This window comes from Astatotilapia calliptera, chromosome 10 (assembly GCF_900246225.1).
Source record: "Astatotilapia calliptera chromosome 10, fAstCal1.2, whole genome shotgun sequence".
NCBI lineage: Eukaryota > Metazoa > Chordata > Actinopteri > Cichliformes > Cichlidae > Astatotilapia > Astatotilapia calliptera.
Window position 1 is genome coordinate 17,241,870 of NC_039311.1, and position 27,831 is coordinate 17,269,700.

The 27,831-nt window shown below is 42.1% G+C and overlaps 1 protein-coding gene across 15 annotated transcripts in view; it reads right to left on the reverse strand.

Annotated features, from left to right (window-relative positions):
• nbeaa (neurobeachin a) overlaps positions 1–26,044 on the reverse strand; it is a 99,415-nt gene extending 73,371 nt beyond the window's left edge. For 6 of the 15 annotated variants that reach the window (XM_026183062.1, XM_026183060.1, XM_026183061.1 and 3 more), the window contains exon 1: positions 25,319–26,043. In XM_026183062.1, coding sequence (XP_026038847.1) covers positions 25,319–25,636 — 318 coding nt within the window. In that variant the 5' untranslated portion in view covers positions 25,637–26,043. Of the gene's footprint in view, positions 1–25,318 lie in introns of all 15 variants that reach the window. The other 9 variants (XM_026183065.1, XM_026183067.1, XM_026183066.1 and 6 more) reach the window with 2 other exon arrangements.
• Between the last annotated feature and the right edge of the window lie 1,787 nt (positions 26,045–27,831).

Sequence of the window (27,831 nt, forward strand, 5' to 3'; positions counted from 1 at the left end):
CAGGCTCCTTGGCCAGCCAAAACCAGCTCTCATAAGAGCTCGGTAAAACAAACAGTCCCTCTGTCCCTCCGAGCGGTTCTCGCCAGCAACACTGCTCACAGATAATCCAGAGCAGCTCCAAGGGTCATCGGCATTTTCAAGCTAAGACAGGTCAGAATTTCAAAAGCTTTAAGTAATAAAATAAATGACACCCTGGGGGCCCAGTATTGTTCATATTAAATGAGTTTAACATAATCAGGCCTTAAAGGGACACTTAACAGTATGAAGCCATTAATAATGTCGTTATCATTGAGTAACCAACTTAAATTGTGAAAAATAAACATTTTGTTATCTTAACGGCAATTATCTGGATGTTTTTGGCTACGATCTACTCATTTCTTGGACTACACAAGCTTTTGAGTCTCTTCCATCCATCCATCCATCCATTTTCATCCGCTTTGTCCGGGGCCGGGTCGCGGGGGCAGCAGCCTAAGCAAAGAGGCCCAGACCTCCCTCTCCCCAGCCACCTCCTCCAGCTTATCCGGGGGAATACCAAGGCGTTCCCAGGCCAGCCGAGAGATATAATCTCTCCAGCGTGTCCTGGGTCTGCCCCGGGGCCTCCTCCCGGTGGGACATGCCTGGAACACCTCACCCAGGAGGCGCCCAGGGGGCATCCTTGTCAGATGCCCGAACCACCTCAGCTGGCTCCTTTCGATGTGGAGCAGCAGCTGCTCTACTCTGAGCCCCTCCCGGATGGCCGAACTTCTCACCCTATCTCTAAGGGAGAGGCCAGCCACCCTTCGGAGGAAGCTCATTTCTGCCGCTTGTATCCGCGATCTCGTTCTTTCGGTCACTATGGTAAATGGTAAATGGCCTGTATTTATATAGCGCTTTACTAGTCCCTAAGGACCCCAAAGCGCTTTACATATCCAGTCATCCACCCATTCACACACACATTCACACAGGTGATGGCAGCTACATTGTAGCCACAGCCACCCTGGGGCGCACTGACAGAGGCAAGGCTGCCGGACACTGGCGCCACCGGGCCCTCTGACCACCACCAGTAGGCAACGGGTGAAGTGTCTTGCCCAAGGACACAACGACCGAGACTGTCCAAGCCGGGGCCGGGGGCTCGAACCGGCAACCTTCCGATTACAAGGTGAACTCCTAACTCTTGAGCCACGATCGCCCCACTACCCACAGCTCGTGGCCATAGGTGAGGGTAGGGACGTAGATCGACCGGTAAATTGAGAGCTTCGCTTTTACACTCAGCTCCCTCTTCACCACGACGGACCGGTGCAGCGTCCGCATTACTGCAGCTGCAGCCCCAATCTGTCTGTCGATCTCCGGCTCCCTTCTCCCATCACTCGCGAACAAGACCCCGAGATACTTGAACTCCTCCACTTGGGGCAGGAACTCATCCCCGACCCGGAGTGGGCACTCCACCCTTTTCCGGCTGAGAACCATGGCCTCAGATTTGGAGGTGCTGATCCTCATTCCCGCTGCTTCACACTCGGCTGCGAACCGTTCCAGTGCGACCTGGAGGCCCTCACCCGATGAAGCCAACAGAACCACATCATCTGCAAAAATCAGAGATGAGATTCTGAGGCCACCAAAGCGAAAGCCCTCCGCCACTTGGCTGCGCCTAGAAATCCTGTCCATAAAAATTATGAACAGAACCGGAGACAAAGGGCAGCCCTGGCGGAGCCCATCACCCACCGGGAACGAGTCTCTTAATCAGCGATATTACCTGCTAGCAGTCGCTCAATGTCATTCTGAGGTGCAGCTCATTTGACCAATGTGTAACTTTGGTGCCTTTTGAGAACAAATCACACTTTCCTATTTATAATAGTAAAAAATGAAACGTTACGCTGTATAAGTTTGGTCATTTTTATGGAGAGAAAATCATTACAGAGAGAATTTGTGGCTGTGTCTGTGAATCAACTGTATTCCTTGTAGATGCCACTCCTGCAGTCACTGATGTCATTGCTTCCAGGAATTTCGAGGCATCTTGGTAGTGCCAGATTTTGGCGGAGACATGTGAAATCAGCGGTGAATCACATGGGTCTGAGTCCGCCCCAGACCATTTTCCTGAATTTCCTACTCTCCTTGCCTGTTAACTCTCTCTGCAGTGTCCAATATGATGAAGGCCAAAAATAAAAATGAAAGTTTTTAAGGTTTTGTGTAAATGAAAATGAAACTTATGAGTAATCTAATGCAATGAAAGCAATTCATAAAATGCCCTGTTCTATTCAAGTGTCCTTGTAATGGGGAAATTATTCATCGGCAGCTTTTGACTGCTCATCTCCACACAGAGAGTATTTACTGCCAGATGGGGGCAGTATAGAAAATATGTGGTACAACCTCTTTCCGGGCTAGTCTTATCAGTCTGTCAGCCAGCCATGAAGAAGAATGAATAATGAATAACAATCATAACAAAGAGCTGAAGTGAGACCAAGTGTTAAAAACAATGATAAATATCTGCTGTAGCCACTGTCTGCACTTTTCTTACTGCATTTTTTTTTTTATCCTTGATGGTTTTTTCTTCGTGTCTCTGCCATTCTCTGTGAAACCTGCTGTCACATCCATTTTCAAGCCCACCTGTCAACCAATCAACATTCGACTGACCCACAGTGTCATCCACGTCAAGCAAAGTGCAGTTGGGATTTTGGATGACTGCATGGGAGCACGTTTGTGTTGGTTGAAAACCGCTTTCCGTGGGCTCGCTGTAGGCAAGAACTTGCACACGAATCGCGGCATAAATTAAGGATAAGACATAACAACGACACAGGAAACACATTTCTCGCCACTCTTAAACGAAAGCACCATTCAGGCATTAGTGATCTGACTTCTTCTGCCTCTGCTTATTCTTAGCTTGACATGAAAAGGTCTTGACGTGACATGAAGACAATAGCTATCTTACCACACGCCATTTTTTTTGTTAATGATTGTGCTTCATCATTTATAAGCACCTATTTACCGTTAATTTTTTTGTTACTTTCTAGTTCGTTTACAAATCCTTTTAATTAAAATTCTTATTTTATCACCTTAATTTAAGCCTTTAAACACAGCTATTCTGAGCATTAACTGAATGTGAAAATTCATCTCAGTAATTATTATTTAATCGAAAACAATCTCTCACAGACCCACCGCAGCCCATTATGTAGTGCTGTGATGGCACATCAAACAAGCGATTATGCTGGCTGATTACTACGACTGACTGTTGAATATTGGATAACTATCAAGGCCAAACCTGGCAAAAGAGGCACCTGTTGCTCATTATGGCTGTCAGAGAGATGACAGGTCAGGGAGGTGAGTGGACGGTCAATAGCCACCTCTTCTGCTTCTGCACATTCAATTGAGCCTTTGGAAATGGCATCATCAATATGCAACTTCAAAGCCCCCGGGAGTGTGCTGGAGAGGTGCGGCCATGTGTACGTGTGTGTTTATTTGGCGTGTGTGAGAGTGCGCGCATGTGTGAGTCATTACTCATTTGTGTCCCCTGAGTGAGTCGTGGCCATTCAAGCCCTTTGTGTGCAGAGTGAGAGGAGACGAGAGGCCCATCTAGACATGAGATCACAGATTATACACTTAACGCTTCGCCAAGAGGGCTCAACAGAGCGCAGGAGAGCAAAATTGAAGGAGAGCGAGGAAAAAAAAGGGGAAAAAAAGGGGGAATCAGAGAGGGAGATGATGAGAGAAAAACAAACAACAGAGTGAATGGTGTGAACTGCAAAGGGGCAAGAGGAAGCGGCTTGCACTGAAGGGAAACAGTGATGAGAAAGAGTGCGTTTGTGAGAGCGAACGGGCGAGATGGAGCGAAAAAGAAAATGAGGGCGAGACAGCGGCCGAATGCTATTGTGCTTTTCTTATCAGGCCGGCAGAGCGATTTTATTGCCCGCAGCTTTACAATGAGCAGTTGAGGGTTTAGTGCTCCAGTGATGACCATAGCAAATCTCTGCAAAGATATGGATTACACTAGGGCTAAACTGGCCACTAAACACTCAATAATCCACATTCTGTATCCTGCATGACCTCATTTTCTGGAAAACTGCATTGATAAGAGCCTCAGTTAATTTTATCACTAGCGCAGATTCACAGGATAAACTTCTTCTTAATCTTGTTTTTTTATACCTTTAGGTTGAAAATATATGAGGGGCCCAACGGTGGTTGGAGGAGACAGGCATATTTCCAACAACATATTCTAAAAAAAAGTTGATTAATGGATTGCACTATGAGAGAGAATGAGATTTGATTAATTCTATAAGTGATTAACTACTAATGGTAGTGTTTTGGATATGTAATCAGACAACCCAGCAGGATGAATACGATGTATTATTTTGAAGCTCTGTGAACCAACAGTGTGATATAAAATGTAATATTTTTTTTAAAAAGGGGGTTGTTTTTTGAAAAATATATAGCTAACCAGGACCAATACAGTCAAATAGAATAAACAAAAATATAATTAATGTGTAAACAATCAAAATAAATGGCAAAAAAAATGATAGTTGGCATTTTAATCCAGTTTCAGCTGCAACAGGATCCAGCCTCCTCCACCCCCCCCCCCCCCCCCCCCAGAGAAAACAGCATGATAAAAAGTAGGAGAAGAAGAAAGAAAAGAGGATGAGATGTTGAAATAAAAAGGGCAATGCATGTGTCTCTCCCTCTTCCTCTGTGATTGTGATTAACAATGACATGTTGACTGACTGGAGCCTCTAGACACATAGGGAGGAGGGGATAGCCTCCAAGACTGCATTTCCCATGGGCCTTTGTAACAGCGTCTGCACAGATGGCAGATGGGATGAGAAACTCATGAAGCCTCATTCAAAACAACAATCACACAATCACACAGTCAGCACACACACACGTACACGCACACACACCCAGTGAGTCAGCAAAATAAACATGATCAGCCATGAGTGTGTGGAATATCTAAAGGCTGTTATGCATAAAGTGTAGGGCTTTCACTTCAAGCTTTGGAGTGCGATGAAGAGAGAGAAGTGAAGATAACTGCAGAAATGTCAGACACACGCACACACCAGATACTGCAAGAATTACATAAATCCACACTAGGGGGGTGGATATATGGGTGGTTTGGACCAGTAAAAACTGGTGAGGTCACCCTGTGATCAGCGTAGCTATTTTTAAGGTCACAAATATAAAAAGAAAAAAAAAAATCAAAGACGCAGGCATGTGGGATGAGTCGGAGATGCAGGACAAAAACAAAAGAGTGGCAGTAAAGCCTGTGCAAAGAAATGAAGATGACAGCATTCGCCAAAACCAGACGATAAGTTGACGGCATGAAAATCTGCCATAACTACACAAACTGGTACTGTACACTAAGCGGATGTGCAGTATTTATACTTATATACTTAAAGTTCACCACATCAGTTGTGACTGAAATAACTACTTAAAGGACTGCCAAGCCACAGCCATTAATGGGCCTGAAACAATGAATCCTACTGACATGATTCCCTTCCTCTCCCTCCGTCCAGGCTGACAGGTGCACTTTCGGTTTTGGACTGTAATGCTTTAAAAGCTTCTAGACAGCTTGACTCATAAACGTTCCCATTTTTCTAAGGAGGAAATAACTTTGATCGTCTATAACTGATTTTAAGAGTCAGATTTTTTTTATTTTCTTGAACAGTTTACGGAAATTTAGTCTGCATATGAATGAGAATGACGGATGCAGGATTTCTAAGACCCCAAACTCTTTTTACTTTAAGATTTTTATTTATCAGCATTTATTGGCAAATAGCCAATATGGACCGATATGTCAGCTGGGCCAATATATATCTATTGGTCAAGTTCTAATGAAAATAAAGCATAACCAAAATTTTAGGTATGGGAAGCTTTCTGGTTCCTTTTGCATTCTGTTTGTAGTCCTGTAATCCATGCAGGTAAACAGTGCGTGTTAATATGCTAACCTGAAAATGGTGATGGACAGAGAAATAAAAATGTGTGGTAGACATCACTATGGACGTACTGCTACTAGGCATGGTATAGTATATCCTCACATAGACTCAACACTCTCATTTTATAAATAAATAAATAAACAAAAAAAACTACAGCATCTCTTTAGGAGCTGACACAAAATGACATGTTTTCAACCAGCCACTCAAAAACTGCATTGAAGCTAATGTGGCAACAGAGCACCATCTTTCATCTTCCACCAATACATGTGAGTATACATCTATAAGAAAACAACAAAAAGCATCGGGGAGCTTTAAACATCTCATAGAACTTGCCACACAAAATGCACTTTCTTAATACGCACTTTGCGTTTTCCCCGAAGAAGAGTGCAGATGGCCGTTTATTACAAGCTGATACGTCAGCCACATACAGCAGCTCCATGCAGCAACATCAACACTGTTCTCATCCCTCTCACTTTTTTTCCTCTCACACATAAGCCATCCAATCACAGGTCTGACACACAGAAAACCGGAGAAAATAAACTGGGCTTAACGTCTGATTGAGAGTGCTTATCCGACGCGCTTATCTTGGGCCAGGGCTTGTAAGATTTCATGTTTCCCCAAACGATTTGCTCGTTTCTCACTTATCATGTTTCCCACGTGTAGTAGTAAACACGGGCCACATTTGGTTTGAATAAGGCAAATACGAATGTATTTATAGGCGTGTTTTTTTGTGTGTGTTGCATTAATGTATGCAATAACTTTGAGCCATAATGCACCAAATTAAAAATTAGGTATTCAGTCCTTGTACCATTTCAGGACTTAATTTGGGTAAAGCCCTGTATGCATAAATATTTAGGCCCATGGGCAAAGAAGGCTTGTTTCCCATCAGTTAGTGTAATGCTGTCAAGGGTGCTGTGTGGGTAAGGTGACGAATTCCAATCAAGCATGTGCTGCCTCCAATTAAGCAAATAAGTGAAAGCTCTACATTTGCATTACATAAAAAAGAAATGCATTTAAAAAAAACAAAACAACTGCATTTTGGTTCTCAGTGCCAGGAGCTGTACCCTGGGCACGTTTTCCACAAAAATAAGCATGAATGTGCGTCTGTACATGCATCAAAGAGAAGCAAAGCTATTGAGCACTCCCATGTACCGGCTTGTCTGTTTCTATTAGCACCGCCAGCAACCAAAGAGGGAGAGCTGCATAAAAGAGGAGTGAGAAAAGGCAAGATAAGACAGTAATACCTGCTGAGATGTGTTTCTTATGACAGCCACTACAAAGTCTCCAGTTCGCTGCAGACCAGTTCAGTGTGCCTTTTCCCGCTTCCTGACTCAAACCTTATCAAGTGCTAGCTTAAAACATACTGTGCACACACGCAGACAAGTGAGCGCAAACACTCGGACGCTGCTGTTAAAGTCGGCCAAAGCCAGCACACATACTCAGCATTCACAGGGCTAAAGGCCTTTAAACAATTCATTGCAAAATGTCTTGTAGGTCTTAGTCATTCGCACTCTCGCTTGATTCGTCACCAACACACAGCAGTAGCAGCAATTCACATGAATGACAGCATGAGTAAACACAAAGAAAAGAGAAAAGAGAGAGAGAAGGGAGGAGATAACTGGAAGAGAACTGCAGGGATGCGGAGAGTCTTCCCAAAATAATCCAATAATAATGAGCCACCATTTCATTAGCATTTGAGTAGCTTGTAAAAGAAAAAAAAAGATTTTTCAGAAGTCTGTTTACTGGAGCAGAAGTGAAGGGAAAAAGAGCTTTTAACAGAAGAAGAGATCAAGAGTGGAAAGGGAGATGGAAATAAAGTGAGGTCAGATGTCACCAACAGGGCAGAAAGGAAAAACTGCAGAAAGAGTAACAGTGTGAATGTTTGCTTGGGGGAAATGACAGATAAAGAGAGAAGACGGACAGATACAGCGGACTCTTTTCAGCACAGCGGACAGCTCCTGCTCTCTCTGCTGACAGATACACTGACTAAGAGAAGCTGCATTGGAAATCCTTCATTTGGGCGGAAAAAGTCATTGACAAACAGCTGAAGCTGCAACTGCACTAATTGCTGTATTAATACCACCAGGATCTTTTCAAGGTCTAAGAGTGCGTGGCGGCAAAATACGACCAAAGATGCGAAAGCCCCGCTCTTTGCAGGAGCCCCCGCAGCAGAGCAGAGCCATACTCAGCACGGCTGATATTATATTCAGGGGGAAAAAAATCCAGGTCAGAAAGATGTGCACGTACGCACACACACACTGCAGGGATTGGAGGATTGCAGCCAAGTGATCGCAAAGCTGACTTCATCCAACTGCAGTTTAAAATGTCTGCCACCTGATTGGCTAAAGAGGCTTAGTAACGGATCTTGCAATAAGCCTTGTCACATGCTATTGGGTAACAAACAAAAACAAAACAAAAAAAAACTTTTTTTTGCTCTTTCGTGTTATAGATCACGCCCTGATACTCTTTCACAAACACATTATTAAAAACCACGTTTCCGATTCAAAAAGCTATAAAAACATCACACTGAAATGATGCAGTACTGAGTAGTAAGTATAGCAGTAACAGTAGCTCAGACTTTTGATTAAAGTTAGGCACAGCTCGTTTGGCTGTTTATCAGTGGGATCTTTAAAAAATGCTTTTTTAAGTTTATGTAATAAATTTGAAGATTAGGAAAGCCTGAGCGCCAATGAAAGTTTGAGATTTTTGGATTTTCTTCCAATAAAAGCCTGCTGCATGGTGCTACTTTTTTAATTTATTTATTTTAGCCAGGGAATTAAAAAAAGGAGTTGGATATATAAAATTAAAATGCATGTGCATCCCCTACATAAAACCATTTATCATAGAAATCTGAAAGCATGTGCTTGAGACTGACAGCGCTGAACTGCTAGAACCGTGCCTCTCAGCTAAAATAATAAGCCGATGCACTTTCTCATGAATAAATTTACATCTTTCTTTATACAACACAATTCAGTCGATGGCCTTTTCAGTTCAGTTTGCTCTTGTTGTTCGGTTGATCCCTTTCATCTAGTGTTAACTGGGTCCTGGACCCAGGAATAAATAAGTAGGACGCAAAGAAAAAATAAAAAAGTGGTATAGTCATATCGTGCTATTGTTGGGTGCGGCAGCCACCCTCAGCAACATATCCTTTCTACAAAGACGTGTATGAAGTCAAACAGCTGCACTTTAAATCTATAGTGTAGTCGTCTCTAACCATTTGCTTGGCAAGTGGCAGGTTGCTCGTTCGATTCCAGCCATAGACGCAAATCCTTTTGGGATTGTGTCAGAAAGGGCATCTGGAGTAAAAGCTCTGCCAAATCAAACACGCATCACCACCTGCTGTGGCAACCCCATGTGACAATGGAGCAGCCAATGACACTTTATTCTGTACTGAAGGAACTGACTATACAATTTTAATAACTTAGTGTGTGTCTTTCAAGCGTAGCCTCCAGAGTGGCGTCATCTGAGAAATTCGAGGTTCGTAGTCGTTCCGATTTCTTCTACGCTGGTTGTGTTTTTATTTACTTTTGTGATAAAGCTGCAAAACTGTGACACCATAAGGACTGCTCTCCACTTAATGCCACGAGAGAGGTGAAAAGCTTGTCATGTTCATAGAAAATATCAGATCAAGTATTTTAAGTGAACTGTAATCAAGAGGCGGCACCAGAATGTAAACTGACTTTTAAGCTAATCAAGTTAATGATGGCAATTAAGGCAATCGGCTGCCTTTTGAGCTGCTTGTTTTTGTAAAAGAAATGTTTTTTCACAGAATGGCAACAGCGTTAGCTTCATCATTTCTGGAAAGTACAGATCGATAAATCGTTAAATAAATATGCCAGAGTCACCACGTGCTGCACTTAGCTTTGCTCATTTAACACCTGAAACCAAAGGAATGAATGAACACGGGTGTAACTTCTTCATACACTCTGGAGACAACCTAAGAGCTGCAGTAAGGAAGCACTGCCTGGGCCTTTTACCAGAACACAACTTTTATGATTTATGTGTTAAGGCCAAAAAAATAAAAAATAAAGTAAAATGCCTGGAAGTCACGAGTGGGAGAGCGAAAAAGTATCTAAAGTAGAAAGGCTCAAAGAGAGAAAAAATAGAAAGGGCCAAGGAGAGAAGTGAAATCAAGGACATGTTCTCACCGTGGGAAGGACTGCATCAAACAAATGAGAGATGCTGCTGAAGCCGGGTGAAGGCATTAGTTAAATCGTGAGGTGCTGAAGTGGAACTTTAAGGACCCTTCTTTCAGCATTTTTCTCCTCTTCCACTTGGAAACAGCAGATTCTGTCTAGGAACTGATGTAACTTAATTTCTCTTTTCAGTTTTTCCTCAAGACAGGAAGTAACAAGGGCATGCTTGTGCGTTATGTCATGGGAGCCTCAGAAGGAAGCACTCGAGGCTTGCGTTCTGTACTTTAACAAGGCCTTTCGCAACTTGTCTCCTGATTTCACTCAAAATGTGATAATTTCAAAGCTGAGAGGAAGTGAAGTCCTACAGGGCATCCAGCGTGTTGCTTACACCTCACTGGGTGTAAGTCACTATGTGCTCCTTGTTCTTTCTCAGCCTCCGCAAGGAATGATTGATCAGAGCAACTTGTTTGCAGTATGCAAGTAGTCTGGCGTTTTATATGTGCAAGTGTGTTTCTTCTTGGCTCCATATTCAGTTATGTGATGATTGCCTTTTTACGGAATGCGTTTGAGTGTGTGCGTCTTTGTGTGTCTGTGAGATGAGGCCGCTGTAGACTAGCTGATGTTAAGTTCAAAGATCACTAGATAAGACCCAGCAGACCTGCCTCGCATCAAGCTGGTGGCAATTCAGGATCACTAATCTGTTTGCTTGGTTTGGTTTGTCGTGCATGCACTACATCAGATAGGATGTGTGCATGCACAGTGTGTGTGTGTGTGAGTACTCACACACAAACGCATGCCTCCGTGCATGTTCGCCATCAGCTGAAACAATGGAGAGTACTGTTCCATTGAACCGCAGTTGATGGAGGATAAGAGCGGGAGCAAGCAGCTCCAGTGGGTCTCAGTAATCCATCATCATAAGACACAGTCAGGAATGACACACTCAAATGCGCGCGCACACAAAATACGGCTGAGGGGTTAGCGGACCATGATGTACTTTGCGTTATTGTACAAAAAAAAAAAGATCACACACAGTGTGCACACACACCCACACACCCAAGACAATCAAAAGTCAAGCCAGACAATTACAAAACTGAACACAAAGAAGCCAAATTTGCTGAAGCCAAACTCGGCTCTGACGTATTTCATTATATAATTATTCTCTAACAATTCCAAAATGTGCTTTTTAATAAAAGACGGCCAAAAGAATGAGCTCAGGCCTCAACTACACATCTGTTGTGGTGCTGTACCAGTACAGGCCTGTCCATCAGCTTTACTTCAGACTCGTCCTCCACGCTGGACAGTGGTGAACATGAGGCGTTTGAAGTAAAACAAAAACAGCGGTAAGCGAGAAGCAGTTGTCAGAAGCTCGTGCTTTGGAAATAAAACCTTGAAAGACAACCAATTGAAGTTTGTGCTGGTGTTGATCATTTTAGATTCAAATCAAGTCAGTTTTGGCCAGTTCTTTTTTTTACATAAACCATGTTTTCAAGTCATCTCCTTCTGTCCTTTGCATTATTTGCATGCCTTTAGGGGATTTAATACATTAATACTTTATCTCTCATAGCTTCAATTTATCTGATGACTTCTGTTTTGGTGCATGCCATCATCCTGGAGGAGATTTTCTTGGATGCTATTAGATAACTAATGGATGTGTGAGCAAGCTAGAAAGACCTAATCAAAAGACTTAACTTTGAGACGTAAAGAAGGGCAACTAGAACCCAAAAATATAAGCTGGAGTTACATTTAAAAACATCTAAAAACTACATACGCAACAACGTTTATGAAAAAAACTTGTGGTATTAAGTTAACCAGAAATGCCTTCCTTACACACAAAATGTACTCAAAATTTAACAATTTTTACCTTGGAAACCAATTACAAAACCACTATTTAAGTCATTTTTTTACTCTATTTAGTCATATTTACATAACAAGTCATCCACCACTACACATATGGATTTGTTTATTAGTAAACAAATCGAGGAAAGTAATTAATAAATGTCTCACTGTAGCTGCCATTAGGTTAGGTATTAGTGGCCGATATCCAACTCCCGATTCCAGTCTAACTACAATGAAATAATATTAAGCTTTCAAAATTATAACTGCACGTACACGAAATGTTTAAGTGTCGGTTATGATAAAGTTACAAAAATATAAAAACCCAGATAATGATCTCATGAATGTCAAATTCACTCACACACACAAACTATTTCCAATCAAAAGGTCATATCAACACAAAATCCATTCTCAAATATCACAGAGCCATGCCAGCATGCACGCTCTCTTTGCCAAGAAGGCCTCACACTTGAAATAAGAGAGTAAACACACGGAAAGATTAGGATTTTTAGAAAAGAAAAAAAGAAAGACTGCAGTGACTAAAATTATGTCATGGGAGGAATAACTCCTGGCAGGAGTCAGCAGTGACATTCAAATACAGACATCTCATGAATCATTTGTAGCAGCTTTGGAGATAAACATTTCAGTGCAATTCCAGTTCCTTAGGCAAGCAACAAAATCACATTTTAGGTACCCATCCATCCATCTATCTGACTATCTATGCACACACACACACACACACACACACACACACACACACACACTCTCACAAATCGATGTCTGTATGATTCTTGTCAGCAATGCCAGATTTTTCATTTAGGTCACTGTGCAACTGGGAATGAAACAATTTCCATGCGTGACCCCCACGGTACAATGCACAGGGTGAGACTCAGCCATCTATTGAATCCATACATTAACTTGATTATAAGAGCCTCCATCTCTGCACTCAGATAACATAATCCAACCCTTACCCTGAGCTGACCGCATTCAGAGCTTGAATGTGGCGAGTGCAGGGTAAGGGGTCAGTGGATATAGAGGGGTGGGTTGGTGAGGCACAGGGGCTTTTGGAGGTTAGTACAGTGAGTCACCAACACTGTCAGATATTGGCTTCAAAATGATTTCTTGTACCTCTCTCCTCGAGGGTTTCCGAGTGTGAAAGTGCCTGAAGGAGGGGTGAGGATAAACCATGACATAGTGCTACAGGATCATGGTTGTCCTGCTGGTATCAGAAACGAACATTTCTACATGTGGTTACGTCTTATTTGAATAACTGGTTTGTGTCATTTTACTCATAAATACCAAAAACTTATAAATGTCAATTATAACATAAATGTTTTTTTTCTCTCCAATATTTATTTGTACAACTAGTCAGAGTTAATTTAATTCAACCAGTACATGCCAGTGCTTCAGTATTGTTTACTTCATGATGTTAGTTGTTGGCTGGTTACTAGGCAACATCTTGATGTCATAATATATCATGGATTATTTAAGTTTTGGGGATAATTAATGAGATGACACTGTTATGGAATTAAAATGATACAACACAAGATGTTACAGGTGCATAAACGCTACAAACAGGTCTCTTTAGCCTATTGGGAAATGGTTGCTAGGCAACATGATGACGTTTCTTCAGTGCCTGAACTTAATTTCATTATAAAAGAAATGTGTAAACTTTACAATTCCTCCAAATTGCATTAAGCTGCAGGATCATCTTCTCTCCCTGAAACAATTGAAAATAAAGTGCTCTTTAACTATAAATAATTAATTGTAAACAGTTAGTTATAAATAATTCACTGGAAATGAGCCGCTCTACAGCCACCTTTATGTGACATATTTTACCTTCCCAAACAAAAGCAATTGCAACAGATTTATATAACAATGTCAGGTTTTTAAATCATTTCCCAGCATGTTTACGGGACATTGGTGGTTTTCTCCTTGTAATTGCATTGATGCTTTGCTCATACTGAGGCTGCTAGCTAGTTCTGTGTTCCTTCTAGCTTTAGCTTTGACCATTTTCCCTTTGCTAGCTTCTTTAAAGTGTTCATATATAGTTGTGTGAAGGTGATTTGAGTGACTGGGTTTATTGTTAGGAGTATTTTCATGACGGTGGTCCTCCCATGGTTTACTTTGGCAAACTTTACGAGGCGCTTCAATGCTAATTACATGTTGTGTGGCTGTGAGTGTTTGTCTGAAACCAAATTTCTGCTGAAAAATAAATAAATAAAATGGCACACCCAGCTTAGTTGAAAACTGGCTTTTATTTTCTCAGGTTAAAACAAATGAGTGATTTTTTTAATGCATTTTCTACACATATTTGATTTAAGTCACAAAACAGTTTTTTTCTTTTTATATGCTTTGTAAAAGGTCTTATGACAGCACAGCTTTTTTTAAATGTGATAATTTAGCACTTTACCATCACAAACACTACTCCACATGCTGTTAAGAGTTTCAGTGGATTTTGAGCCTTTTGTGACATGGTTTATTTTTCCTCAATTACTATGAAATAGGTTTAGGAATGTCACACAGATGCTTCTAGCTAAGGGCAGGATGGGCTTTACAAACATCTTGTTCTCCATCAATCATTAGTTCTTTTCTTCCATCCTATGGAGAAATACCGAAACATCAGCACCTTTTCAACTTTTGGTTGGTGGGCAAATACAGAGGTCAGGCAAAACAGGCCACACTGTCATGAAGCGTTTCCAAAGGTGTTCAATTAAGTCTGTTACATTCAAAGATGTACTAGGTTTTGCATCTTTTCTGACTGGCTGCTGGGCACCGAGAGTGAGCCTGCCACTGTCTTTGTGTTTTAACTTTTTAATTAGATGTGTGCTATATATATTATCTGTAATATTCTTGTGTACTTGTATGGAATAACTGCCTCAAATGAGCAGCATAACAACAAAAATAAGCTCTTTATCTAATGAGCAGTCTAAGAAAAGCCATTATTTATACTTACATGTAAACTGGAGGAGTAGACTTTCAGTGAAGCGATGACATTTTTTTTTTTAACTTTACCCACTGACTATATTTTATCCTGCTTTTAATGCAAATACTGCAAGAGCATTGATTATAGCAGCATTTGTGATCTAACACACATATACACCCTGATATGCTTCAGAGGGTTTGTTTTGCATGTGCTTACAGTTTCTCTGTTCCAGAGAATAAATGGAGTGAGGCTGATTTTTGCAGTAACTGCTGTTTTTGAGGCTGAGGTTATTATAGTTAACTAAAACTAACCGAAATGGTTTTTTGAATTTGGAAAAACACAAAAAAAAATCCTTAGTTTTAGTTTTTATTAGTTTGGTAAAAATGTTACAACCTGTCTGATGAGGCACTGATTTCAAGACATTCTGTGTTTTTATTGCAATACCTAAATTTTGACTCTGACACTGATGACTAATAAAACCTCATCTAAAATAAGGAAATCAACAGGAAAATCAACTCTGGATTAAAAGCAAAAATTCAGAAACCAAACTGATTTAAAAACAACCAGTCAAAATGAAATCTAATATATGTATAGCTGGTTTTTGGGTCATTGCAATTACTTTGTTAGAGCTACAAACGAAAAAACTAAATACAAAACAAGGAAAAAACAAAAACAAAAAACAGGTCGACAGGTTACTAGTCGGCTACTATAATTTCCGGTATTGGCTTTTCCACGTTTCCACCTAATACAGTATTTCTAGCTGCCCACGCTAACATAGATGACTAGAAAGGTGCTAGATCCAAACATCAGTCAATAAACTTTTGTACCAGATGGTTACTAGATGTAAAACAAAGTAAGTTCTTACACATTCCCACCCAGAAGAACAGGCTTCAATGGCCCTGGCTTAATACAGACTAGTTGAACTCTGCTACAGGTGATGTAGCAGCCCTCTCACTATAAACGACTTCAAACCCGGCATATAGGCTTGCACAGGAAACAACACTGCAGCAACCGTCTTTGTGTTTGTCGTCGTGTTGGCACATTTACAACTGACACCACAGCCAAAGCTGCTGCAAAATGATTCTCCTCGTAAGTCCAGTTGATCCTACACCTCAATGGACACAGAACAGCTGATTAAGAGGGTCGATCGTGTAAATATACGCTCCACGTAGCACCTACTCCAAGCACCTGCACTGGAAAGACCCCACATGTAAGATTTGTCATGGCCCGAAATGCTTTCTTATCAGTTGTCGACACTACTGACTGATATCCAGCCCACCTACACAATGTTATTGCCAAATAAGGACTCTACAGTAGATTATGATACTGTTCTTATTTCCCTTGATGATATGAACCACGGCTCACACTCCTAACTTCATTTTGTGAGCCAAAACCAGCGCTGCTACGCTAACGGCATCACCTCCACAAAAAAGGAAGACACACACAAAAAAAAGCATACAGTGTCACTGTGGCCTGGGTAACTAGTGTTCTTATTCTTACTTAGGAAAAAAACAACAAGTTTTAAGTCTAATATATATACACTATTTCAAGTCTATGTCATGTGGTGGCCATGTCGTCCTGATATGTTCTTCACTCACTGTGTAACAGGGTGGAAAGCAAAAAGCAGACAATGATTTGCTGTGATGCAGAGCAGAACTACTAACCAGTGTAATGTGGTGTTAAATGACAACTTCTGACACCGTTTTCAGGCTGTAGGGGATGCACGAACATACCTCAGAGATCCTAGATATCTAATATAGAATACTAAAATTACACACACACACACACTACAAACTTGGCTATAATCAACCGTCGGCCACTGCAATATGCAGCATGATGAATAGGTACACAGTTAGCTATACTTCCAGTAAGGCAAGTGTGTGTGTGTTTAGAGCCAAGGGAGTGAGGCGAAGTAGGCCAGCATGAATATAAAATCACCCCTGCCAGGGAATGATGTGGGCTACAAAAAGGAAGAGAGCAGAGAGTGTGTGTGTGTGTGTGTGTGTGTGTGTGTGTGTGTGTGTGTGTGTGTGTGTTGCCAGAGAAAATGTGCAGATGAAGGTGTAGGAAACTAAAGCAGGGGTTCTGTAGGAACACTCATTTCTCCTCTTTCTGGGATGTTGGGGGCGCACCCTTGCCGGTAGGGCTGCCACGATTAGTCGAATTGTCACGATTACGTCGACTATCAAAATCGTCGACGACTGATTTAATAGTCGACGCGTCGTTTGAAGCTTTGTAAGATCCAAAAGACGCAGAAATAAGTAGCAGGATTTAAGAGTGTAATAACGGACTGAAACAGAAGATGGCAGCACTGCATGTACAAGGATGCCAGCTGCCGTTAAACCCCGAAGAAGAAGAAGCTGTGTCCCAGAATTCATAGCGCAGCCCTGCTCAGTTTCCAACAATGGCGGCAGCTAGTTAGTTTTAATATTACTCTTATTATTCTTTCTGGGTCACAAAATAAACGTTTAACATATTTTCAGGCGAGAATGTAGCTGTGTAAATCTCAAATATCTGCTCAGTTTATCAAGACACCACATATTTTCAAAAGCGCTCCGACGTTTTCAGAGACGTCTGTTACCCACTAGCTCGATAGCTAGCCGGGGGCTAGGCTAACTAGAGCCGTGAGAGCACCGGACTCCCGGCAAATCGTTTTCAAACCCACCGCCGTCTTTCGCTCCTCAGGTTAAACGTGATATATAAGTCACTTAGATAACTTAACAATGTTATTGTTTTGCCTTTTTTTTTTTTTTTAGTAATTTATTTGTTCCTGAGTAAATCAGTTTGGCTGAGATTAAAGTTATAGTTTTTACACAGCTGAATAAACGTCAAGCAGACAGCTGATTATCAGAAGTGTGAGATGCTGTTATAGTTTAGATAGCAAGGAGTTTATTAAACTTCACCGAAACAATCTGCAAATTTCATTAAAATTTAATAAACTATCATCCTGTCTTTATTTTTAGTTAGCACAGACCTTAAACACTTAAAGCTGTAAGCTAATGATAGTTATATAAGAGCAGATGCTGCTGGTGCAATAAGCTGTAGTTTTACGTCCAATGGATGATGATCTGATTAGTCGACTAATCGCCAAAATAATCAGTGACTAGTCGACTATCAAAATAATCGTTTGAGGCAGCCCTACTCGCCGGCACACAAAAACCAGGTAAATCAAACAAAGCAGCTTGTTATAATTTTGGAGATTACTGCATTGTCATTGTGCCAGATGTAAATGCACGCACACACACGCATACACCGATGCAAAACAAACAAGATTCTCAACAGTGTTTTTGATCCAAATGTTTTGTATTAAGATGACATAGGAATTATATTGTAATGGCCCCTCCCATCTCACTACAATCACACACAGACAATGCACACTTTTGGGGGAGAAAAAAAAACACACACACACACACACAAAAAAAAAACACAATAGAGGCAGACACAAAAGCATGAAGCAGCCAGACACACAGACACAATGGTGTTGAAGCAAGGAGCACAGCAGAGGACAACCAGAACAATCGAGAACATATGCTTCCTGGAGCTCTTAATGTGAAGCTGTGAAAATGAATTATGCATTAGGCCAGAGAAAAAAAGCTGATATTAAATTAATCAATTAATATTTTATATCTTAAGGAATTTAAGAGAAATCTCAAAGTCCAGCTGGTTACACTTTTACAAATGCAAAGGGACGAGTTGGTTATCTTTGGTTAAGTACTTTACACAGTATTAATATGCGGACCTTACTTCTATTCACGGATACTTTTGATGCAGCGAATTACTAACAGGGCTGAGTGTTTCAGGTTTCAGGTCACATTTACGCCTAAACTAATAACACACAAACAGCTGCCCTTTTAATGTCTTTATTGAAAACCTTGGGTCGTCAATCACAGCGCAGACTGGAAAAAGTAACTGAACCTCTGTGCTAATGACTTTGCTAATGATGCGAATCATGTGTTGAATCACATTTTAGATTTGCTGAAGTGTACTCAGTGTTCAGTCCTTAACCTAACAAATCTCATATTGGCATATTGAGGCATTAAAAAAAATCAATAAAAGTTGAATTATTTATGAGTGGTAATTATAACAAATTCAATCAAAAAATTATCAAGATTGATAATGGAGCCTTAAAGCATACAGCAAACACAGAAGGTGACTGTTCGGTTCAAAAGCGATTACATTTTCAGCTCGATAATTGCCAACAAGCATGTGCTTCCCTTATGCAATTCATTCATAATTCATAAAACCTGCTCTTGCTTAATTAAGACCCCTATGCCGATGGTGTTTTAAAGAAATCAAACTCTAGACATAAAATCCCCTCTATGACAATTTATAGCATTGCAGGTAAAAGCCAGGCCTGAGCGCCTTATGTCATCTACTTATTGCACTTCTCTTCCATCTGCAGTTGCATTTACAAAAACCTAGCAACAGTAGGTAAGAGGTGATGACAGGACAACACAAAGTCTCCCTCCAGACCTTCTAATGCTCAAAGACGAGAAGACGGAGAAAGTATTCCGAGAATAAGAACCAGTGAGGGGTGGCGCTGCAGACAGCTCCATTACCTAATCATAAAAGGGATCATCTACATTCATCCAACGGCCGCTTCACCCAGCCAGGGAGCCAAAGAGCGAGACAAGATTACACCAGTGGGTAAGGGGAAGTGGATGTGCTTAGAGGAGATGAACAATCTAGAGGGATGGAGGAAGTGACAGAGAAGCCACTTCCTCCCTCCTCCCCACCAAACCTCTGCCCCTTGTTTTCTTCCCATTCTCAGAAGACACGCTCACCCAAATCTTACACAGCTTATCCTTGGAAAAACCCCACATCTGGAAATAGCTGCTAACAAAGGATGAGAAGGAATTTAGAGAAGCGAAGCAGAATTTAGGAGCCTTAAGACAGAGAGGTGAACGTTTTTAGCCCGGATGCCTAATACACACGCATACAAATCAGTCTGGTTTGAGTTTAGCGCAAATCGTGTTTTAATTCAAGCTAAAAAGGCTGAAAAAGAAATGATAATGAAAGCGGGCCTCAGCATTATGCCTTAAAAGAGATTCTTTGGTTCAGAAGCAGATCATTCTGGAGGAGCTTGGTAATAAGAGGATTTGGGAGCAACAAGGTTTGTAGTTTAATGGACAACCTGGCATTTATACTTCTAATTGGGTATTTTCCTTCCCCAGAAATTTGCAACACTATGAAAAGAGTTTGTAGATTTGTCCGGACTGCGGGAGAATCTGAGAGGTGCAGATCTCGGCTCTGGAAGAACGCTAGCCATGCTAACAAAGTAGTACAAGTTAATTCCACGCTGTGACAAGTGATCGATGAAGAAAAATGGCCAATTAAAAGTTTAAATGTGAGCGAAGTCTCACATTTTCCCTGGTTTATGGGACTCCCAACTACATTTCCCTGCTGTACCCAAAAGAGCAGAGGAAAGAGGAGAACAGTGATACCCACAGCATGATGAGGCTCCGCAGGGGGGCTGGAACTCATCAGACCCCCACAGAACATCATACAGCTGGACCTATGTTACACTCAAGAATAAAAGAGCACCTGAAGGACAATCACAAACTGAACCGCTCTGAATCCTTTTCATCATTTCTCACCCTTTAGTTCACCATCTTTCTCCTTCAACCGCATTTTGTTCTTTTCTTTTTTAAAGTACAAGATGAGCATCCTTCCACATCATCGTTTTCTTCCTGGCTTTCATGCTCCCTGTCTCTCCTTTGGCTCATGCAGAGGTCAGGACAACCCAGCTGTGTGATAGATAGCAAAGTCATCCATGACCTTGCAGCAGAAGCCACACCTTCTGTCCTCTAGCTCTTCCTTACATAGGGAGGGGTGTGTGTGTGTGTGTGTGTGTGTGTGTGTGTGTGTGTGTGTGTGTGTGTGTGTGTGTGTGTGTGTGTGTGTGTGTGTGTGTGTGTGTGTGTGTGTGTGTGTGTATATATATATATATATTTTGTATACTCATTTAGGGAAACAAAATAAGAGAGCGTTCATGCAGTGTTTTTGTCCAGCACTGTTTACATCGTTAGCTAACGCTGCTTACTGCCTGTGGACCCTAGGCACAAACTGGCAACCGTAAGCTTCTCTGCAGCTTTACAGCAGCTAATCTTTCCCAAAAATAACCACCTCAATATCATCTTGCAGAAGATGGGAAAACAGTTTTTGAAAAAATAAAGTGGAGCTGGCAGATTTAAAACATATGTGTGCATATCAGACAATATACATACCAATACTTATATTATATGACAGTCCAATATGGGCCAGCAGTACTGAACGGTTAAAAAAAACAACAACTTTCAATCAGATCTTTGTCTTTGTGTCTTTAAAACTACTCACTATACTCAAAAGTCCATTTAAACCACGCTAGCAAGAGAGCACATGATTTAAATGACTGTTCAAGTCTGTTAGCTGATGCTTGTTAATACGCTCATCTCCACGGTTGTGCGAGCACCAGATGACGCATTGTTATTCCACCGCGAGGCCATGCAAGAAGATCACAGTGCTGCAGGGAAATAGTTAACCTATGCCCTAGGTATGCAGCCACGGGGCACCCTTGAAAAACGGTTCATTTAAACTGAGTTTTGTGCTGATGTCTCAAACCACCTCAGGGCAAAGTACAATGGCACAAAATGCATCTTGAAAATGGGTGACCTATTCCTTTACAAATCCATGAAGCATAAATCAGCATGCCAGAGTCGCAGCGCACCAGACAGAGATTCAAAGACACAGAGCGAGTCTCTGTGATGCATTTGTTCCTCCATTTATAACCTCGATGAATGGATTGAAGTGTGCCTGCATTCACCTCGGTGTATTTTTATAATCAGGATGTGTCTGACTTGGTGTGCTGTGCCGAGTCTCGCTCTGCCGGCTGAGGACTCAGGATCAGGTGACCTTGGTGATTGTGGAACGTGTGGACAAGAATAATGAGACGTTTGCTAACAGAGAGTCAGTGGGACCACTGAGGAGGCTCAGGTGGGGATTGACACTGCCAGAAGATATTGCATCTGACCGAGGAGGATGGCAAAGGAGGAAAGGAAAAGCAAAGAAGGTGGCATAAAAACTAAGAGTGAGCCAGAGTGTGTCACCAATCATTTTCTATCCCAGATAAACACGCCGTTTTGATCCCAAAAAAAGCATTACAACTAGATAAAGCCGCCTATAAATAAGCCCAGCTGGTGCTGTACTGAGGCAGAGGGACTGACAGTATTGCCTGTAGATGCATTTGAAATATATGTCTCAGTTCTTCAAACAAAGAATAGATATGACAGTACGGTTCAGACAGATAAGTCACACATCAACACTCTTCTCTCTGTCAACAAAAATTGCTTCTCACCTGGCTTTCTTCCACCAGCATCACAACGTGTCACACAAATAACCAGCGACTGGGTGGAAGAAGTGGCTGAACATTAACTGGAAAGATTTTAGGGTTAAAATCTACAGAACAAACAGTGCAGTGAGGCAAACGACAGGAAGTTCTTGGAAGGGGAAAACTCAACTGTGAAATGGGCCCAATCAAACAGACTGAAGTATCCCATCGTGGAGAGGGCTGCCCATAAGAGTGGTGCCTAAACTTTAAATTACTGCAACACCAGCTGAATATTTCCAGGTCAGCTGAAGAGATCTGGGTTCCCAGTTTTACTTGGGACCTAAAAATGTAAAACTACTCAGTAATTCTTAAGGATAGAAAAAAAAAGCAAAAGATTAAATGAACGTCTGAAAAAATAAATCTGCTTACTGCTCCCCTCCCCTATTAATCATCTTATGATCCCTCGGAAAGGGCCTCAACTCCTAGACTGAGAACCATTGATCTGTAAAATCTACATTAGGCGGTTTGATGTACATCTACTTACCTACAGACAGGTGACAAATTTAAGAGAAAGACTGAATAAATTAGAACACAAACACATCCATCATAGATGCCTCCACATAGGGCTCAGCGAGGTATGAAAATCACATGCTATGGACTTAACAATTGCCAGATTTCAAGTCAATCTTAACCCCAATGGGAGATACAATAAGTAAAAAAGTAACTCATCGCCTGTTCTGTACTTTAAGATATATTAAGCACATAAACAGGAGACTGACAAAGGCAGCTAGAGAGAGAGGGAGAGCAAAGAAACGCTGTGGAAGAGTGCTGTGTGAGAAGTCCGGAAGTGCAGAGCAACACCAGGTGGTGGAGCGTCTGGATGCAGGCAATCAAAGACCGGTGTTGCCTTGACAACTGTGATGCCTTGTTGATGATAATTGCTGAGCACCTTGCTGTCAGCACCCCCCCACACCTAGTGAAGGTCTATTAGTCTATGTGTGTGGACTTATTAAAAGATTAAGAATAAACAAGGGCAGCACTGAAGTGTTCGGGCTCAAAGTTGATTTCTCAACTGTTCTTCTCTTTCTTTCTACACAGTTTCATGTCGCCGTACAGACCAAGGAGCATATCTGATACAGCAGACAGGCCCATCTGTTCACTCCAGCCGCAGTGGGATCTGATCAATAAAGCCCCGGTGGAGGAGAATGTGGCTGCTGTGGTCTCCCACACTGATTGGAATAATGGATCAGCTTTTGGGTCACAGTGGACTCATTGTACCAGCAGCATGACCACTGAGGTTTCCTGCCTCCACACCTCTTTGTTTCAACTCTTTTAATTAAGGAGCTGGGCAGCCGAATTCCCTAACAGGCTTAGCTATTGGCAGCCTTGCAACCAGAACTGATTGTTCAATTCAGGATTTAGCAAGTAAAGCTTTGTATGACCAACACACGCTGCTTTAATTTGTCAGCGTGTCGGGCCTAATGCAACACTTGCAAATAAACATTAAGGCCTTAAAAGCGGGTTATTTACAGAAAATGATGCAGAGTGCATTTCAGCTGAATGCTCTGATGGGCTTTCACTGATCTGATGTGGACCAGTCCTGTCCTCTTCCGCTGCATCAGCTGGTGATTTTCTGAGCACATAGCCACTGCAGCATCCTACCACCTCCTCCTCCTCCACTCTCTCTTCTCCTCCCCCACCCTCCCTCAACCCCTCTCCACCTGCTTTTAAATGCATGGCGCTGCCCTGCCAACCTAGTCTATGCAGGCAGCATCACTCCTCTCAGTCCCTCCAGAGTGAAGGAGGAGGCTGTGGAACAGGATGGATGGTTATCAGCTTGTGCAACCCGGGGGGTTGTAAAAGAAGGAGACAAGATTGGAGTGAGCCAGCGAAAGCCCCTCTGCACTTCCCCGTAGTACCAATAATCGATTGGGGAGATGAGAGGCGACCTGAATCAGAATGGCTCACCACAGTCTGACTGAGATCAAACTGGTTTGGCTCAACTGTAGGCTGTCCTGCTCCAAGCATCCAGTGAGTTAACAGGCCGTCAGACTCGCTGCACTGTAATCGGGTAAAAAATTCATTATCAAGTCATTATTATTCTACCTTCAAAAGAAAATCAATAATGATCAGACCCCCTCCTCCTCTTCTCCATGCTAGATGCATGTAATATCATGCAGCACACGCCATCGCCTGATAGATGAAGGAGGGGGACACAGCCAACGCGCACACGTCCTATACCTCCCCCCAAAAGCATTAGTCTTCCAGACCTACATCGGCTGTACATTTTGCTCATCTGTTTCGTAACAGTACACACCAGTCATGGGAAAAAAAAGAAGAAAAAAAACCCAGCTGGATTAAATCCTCTGATCTAGGCCCTGCATCGCCGACACAAGCCTCCGATGGAGGGGTAAAGATGGAAGAGGGGTGGAAACGTATATGTGCTCCAGAAATAATGGCTGCTTGAAGCAGAGTAATATAAACCATTAACAGCTCCAAAGCCACCTATACACAAACGTATATGTGACTCCTTTGGGCTCGGGATGCAGGGCCCTGCCTCCAACAATAGGCCTGTGCATAATTTTGACCCATTCTCATACACACACACATATGTCGATGGTAGCATAATGCTAGTCGGCCTTTGTCCGCGTTGGATCTGTTTGTTTTTGTGCTGCCAGGACGTGCACACATGCATGATTTTGCCCGTTTAGGGACACGAATGGAGTACGTTGTAGGGGTCCTGATGTTGTGCGCAACATTAAAACCACTCGCGGCTTGTTACAATCTGCCTATGCATCACTTCAGGGTACATATCGGGGTCAGGAGAATAGCCTGCATAGACTTTTTCAGTATCCCCCACAGTTTGACTGCGAATGTCTCCGGTTGTTGTAGCTACCGCAAACGGGTCATTTAGTCAACAATGGCCGGTGATTAGACTACCCTCAGAGCCTCGGTGGGGTCACATGCTTCATTCAACTTCTCTGGTCTTAAATATAACACACTATTATTTCTTACAGCGGCCTTGTTTCATCTAAAGGAAATAAAAGAGAAATATCAACCACCTCTCGAACAAACAAATGACATCATCCCCTGAAAGCCACACAACCAGGAGAGAGCGAAGCATCGTAAATAAAACATAGCGGGTTGGGGCGCAGCGACTGTGCTGTGCTCTATGGCTTCCTTTCAGCGTTTTCCAGGACTGCTCGGTCCTGCTCCCACTCACCAGGTTCAGCACCGTCTCCACGATGTCCCTGTTGCTAACCTCCCCGACCTGGATCAGGCCCACCAGCACGGCAAATTTCATCTGGATATTCCTTATCGGAACAGCGGGGTTGATCACCCCAGCCGGGAGGACCATAGAGCCGGCTGCAGACACCATCCTTTCCCCGGTGGTGCCGGAGCCAGAGCCCGCGGCGACCTGCTGCTGCGGTGGCGGCGGCTGCTGCGTGGAGGAGCCCGCCGGAGGATGGGACTCTCGGTCCGTGTCCGTGAGCGAAGAAGCAGAGCCCGGTGGTACTGAAACCGGCTTCTCGCTCGACATTTCCCCTCGGAAACAGGGAGGAGAGGAGCGGTCGCCGCTGTCCCTCACACCTGCTCTACAAGCTCGGGCGTCTGCTGCTGCCGCCGAACAAAAACCATCCACTGCGCAGGTGAAACAAGGGGGAGCGGCGTTTGAAAAACTCTGGAAATTCACCCTATCCACCTGAAAATGTGTAGGGACTCATAGGTGTAGGAGAAAAAAATGATGGAAGCTTGACAGGAATGGAAACCTACGCTTCTCTCGCTTTCTCTCCTCTTTCTGTCTCTCCTCTCTCGCTCTCTCTCTCATTGGCAGGTTGCAGTCAGTGCGGTCGTGGAGGAGACAGCGCCATGTTAACGCCCCCTGTCTGCGGTAGCGCGCTTAAGCCGCGCATGCGCAGTGTGGGGATTTCTGGGAGGGTGCTGAAGCGGAATAACATGGAGCCATCCATGCATGGGTTCACACAGAACACAGCACAGTCGAAACAACTGTGTGTTATTGTGAGTTTTAAAAATATATATAATATATAAATATTGTTTTACTTGTAAATATTTAATAGTGCGAGGGTGCGAACATGGATTAATGATGGAACTTTCATTACATTTCTTTAAGTAGCAGAAATAGGCTGGGTCAACCTCCACAGATGTATTTTGGGTGTAGTGCAGGGGTAAATCCAGATGGAGTTTAGGGCGCTTGGTTTCCAGACAGAGGCTGTTTATATATTCAGAAGCCATCCATTTGTCCCACTTACCTCTGTCCCCCAGTTCAGCTCTGGTGCCTTTGTTTATCCATTAAGCATCCCACTATTGTTCTCCTGACACTAATCTGTTCTTGTGTGATTTTCTCATTTTCCCCGTTTTTTTTTATGTCGTCATCAACTGTCTTCCCCTTCAAGAAATTAATTTTGTCTTTTCACTTTCACACTTTCCTTACCTCATCACCTCTCCATCCTTATTTTGCCTTCTGGTTTGCAAAGCGTGGTCCTTACTATACTGCCTAACTTAAAATAATAATAATAATAATAATAATAATAATAATAATAATAATAATAATAATACTACGGCTAATTGTTCTGATATCTTTGTATGACAGGAAATAAAGTAAAAAACCTTCTATTTTCACTTCTCTGTTTTTGTATCCCTTCTGGCTGAAACTAACAGAATGTGCAAATATTTGCCTGGAGATGTGTTTACAAGCAGTTGCCATGGAAACTGTTTTTCGTAATTGTACGTGGATTATCTTAAAATAATATAACATAATGTGTGTATGTGAGTGTGTGTGTATGGGGGGGCATTTAATTATGCATTAAATTAACATATATGACGGGTATTGCATACAATAATACAATATCTCAGCTGTCACATGGCCCATGTGTTGGTGATCTACTCAGGTTCAGGTGTGTTTATGAGAGAGGAACTAAAAACCTGAGCAGTAATAGAAGTGAATGTGTTTTGTGTCAAATTCAAAATGTTTTATAGGCTATATGTCTTCCATGGCTTCATTGTGTTTATGGCTCCTTCATAAGCTATAGTTATGACTTGATCCTTTATGAATCTTACCCTATATGATCATAGTGTATATCTGTATTTCTGTAACTCCTCCTAAACATGTCTGGATGAAACGTAATACTTAAGCTGCCTAGAGTACCAGGTAGTGCTGTGTAATACTGCATTCTTTTATATCTGTCGTATAATGAGTAAATACAGAGCCGGTATTGCGAATGCCAACACTTTTAATTTATAAAGCCAGCTTATGTAGGGAAGAGCAGTGTGGTGTGACTTATGCAAATTATGAACACATTTTAATGACCAGTAAGTTACTGTGATTTTTACATTCCATAAAAATTGGTCAACACAACAAAGCACTCCTTTCAGCGTACATAAAAATACATGAAAAGCTGAAAGGTAAATGTGCCTGTCCCTGAAGCTCTTTGGGTTGTTGTTTAAATGACCTATAACTAAAATAGACATGACAGTCAACACAAAAAAGGTTATAGATGCATACTTTTACATTTCTGGAAAAAATTGTTTTTAACACAGTTCGGTGGGCTACATATTGTATTTAGAGGATAGGAACAAAATATCGATCCTATCATTCTAGTGTCGATCTGATACTGATATCAACATCTATAGTTCTTTTGGAAAACATTTTTAAAACCACCAAATCCTTATAAATCGCAGCCGATCTCAAAACGAACGTGTATGTTAGTTGTAAGT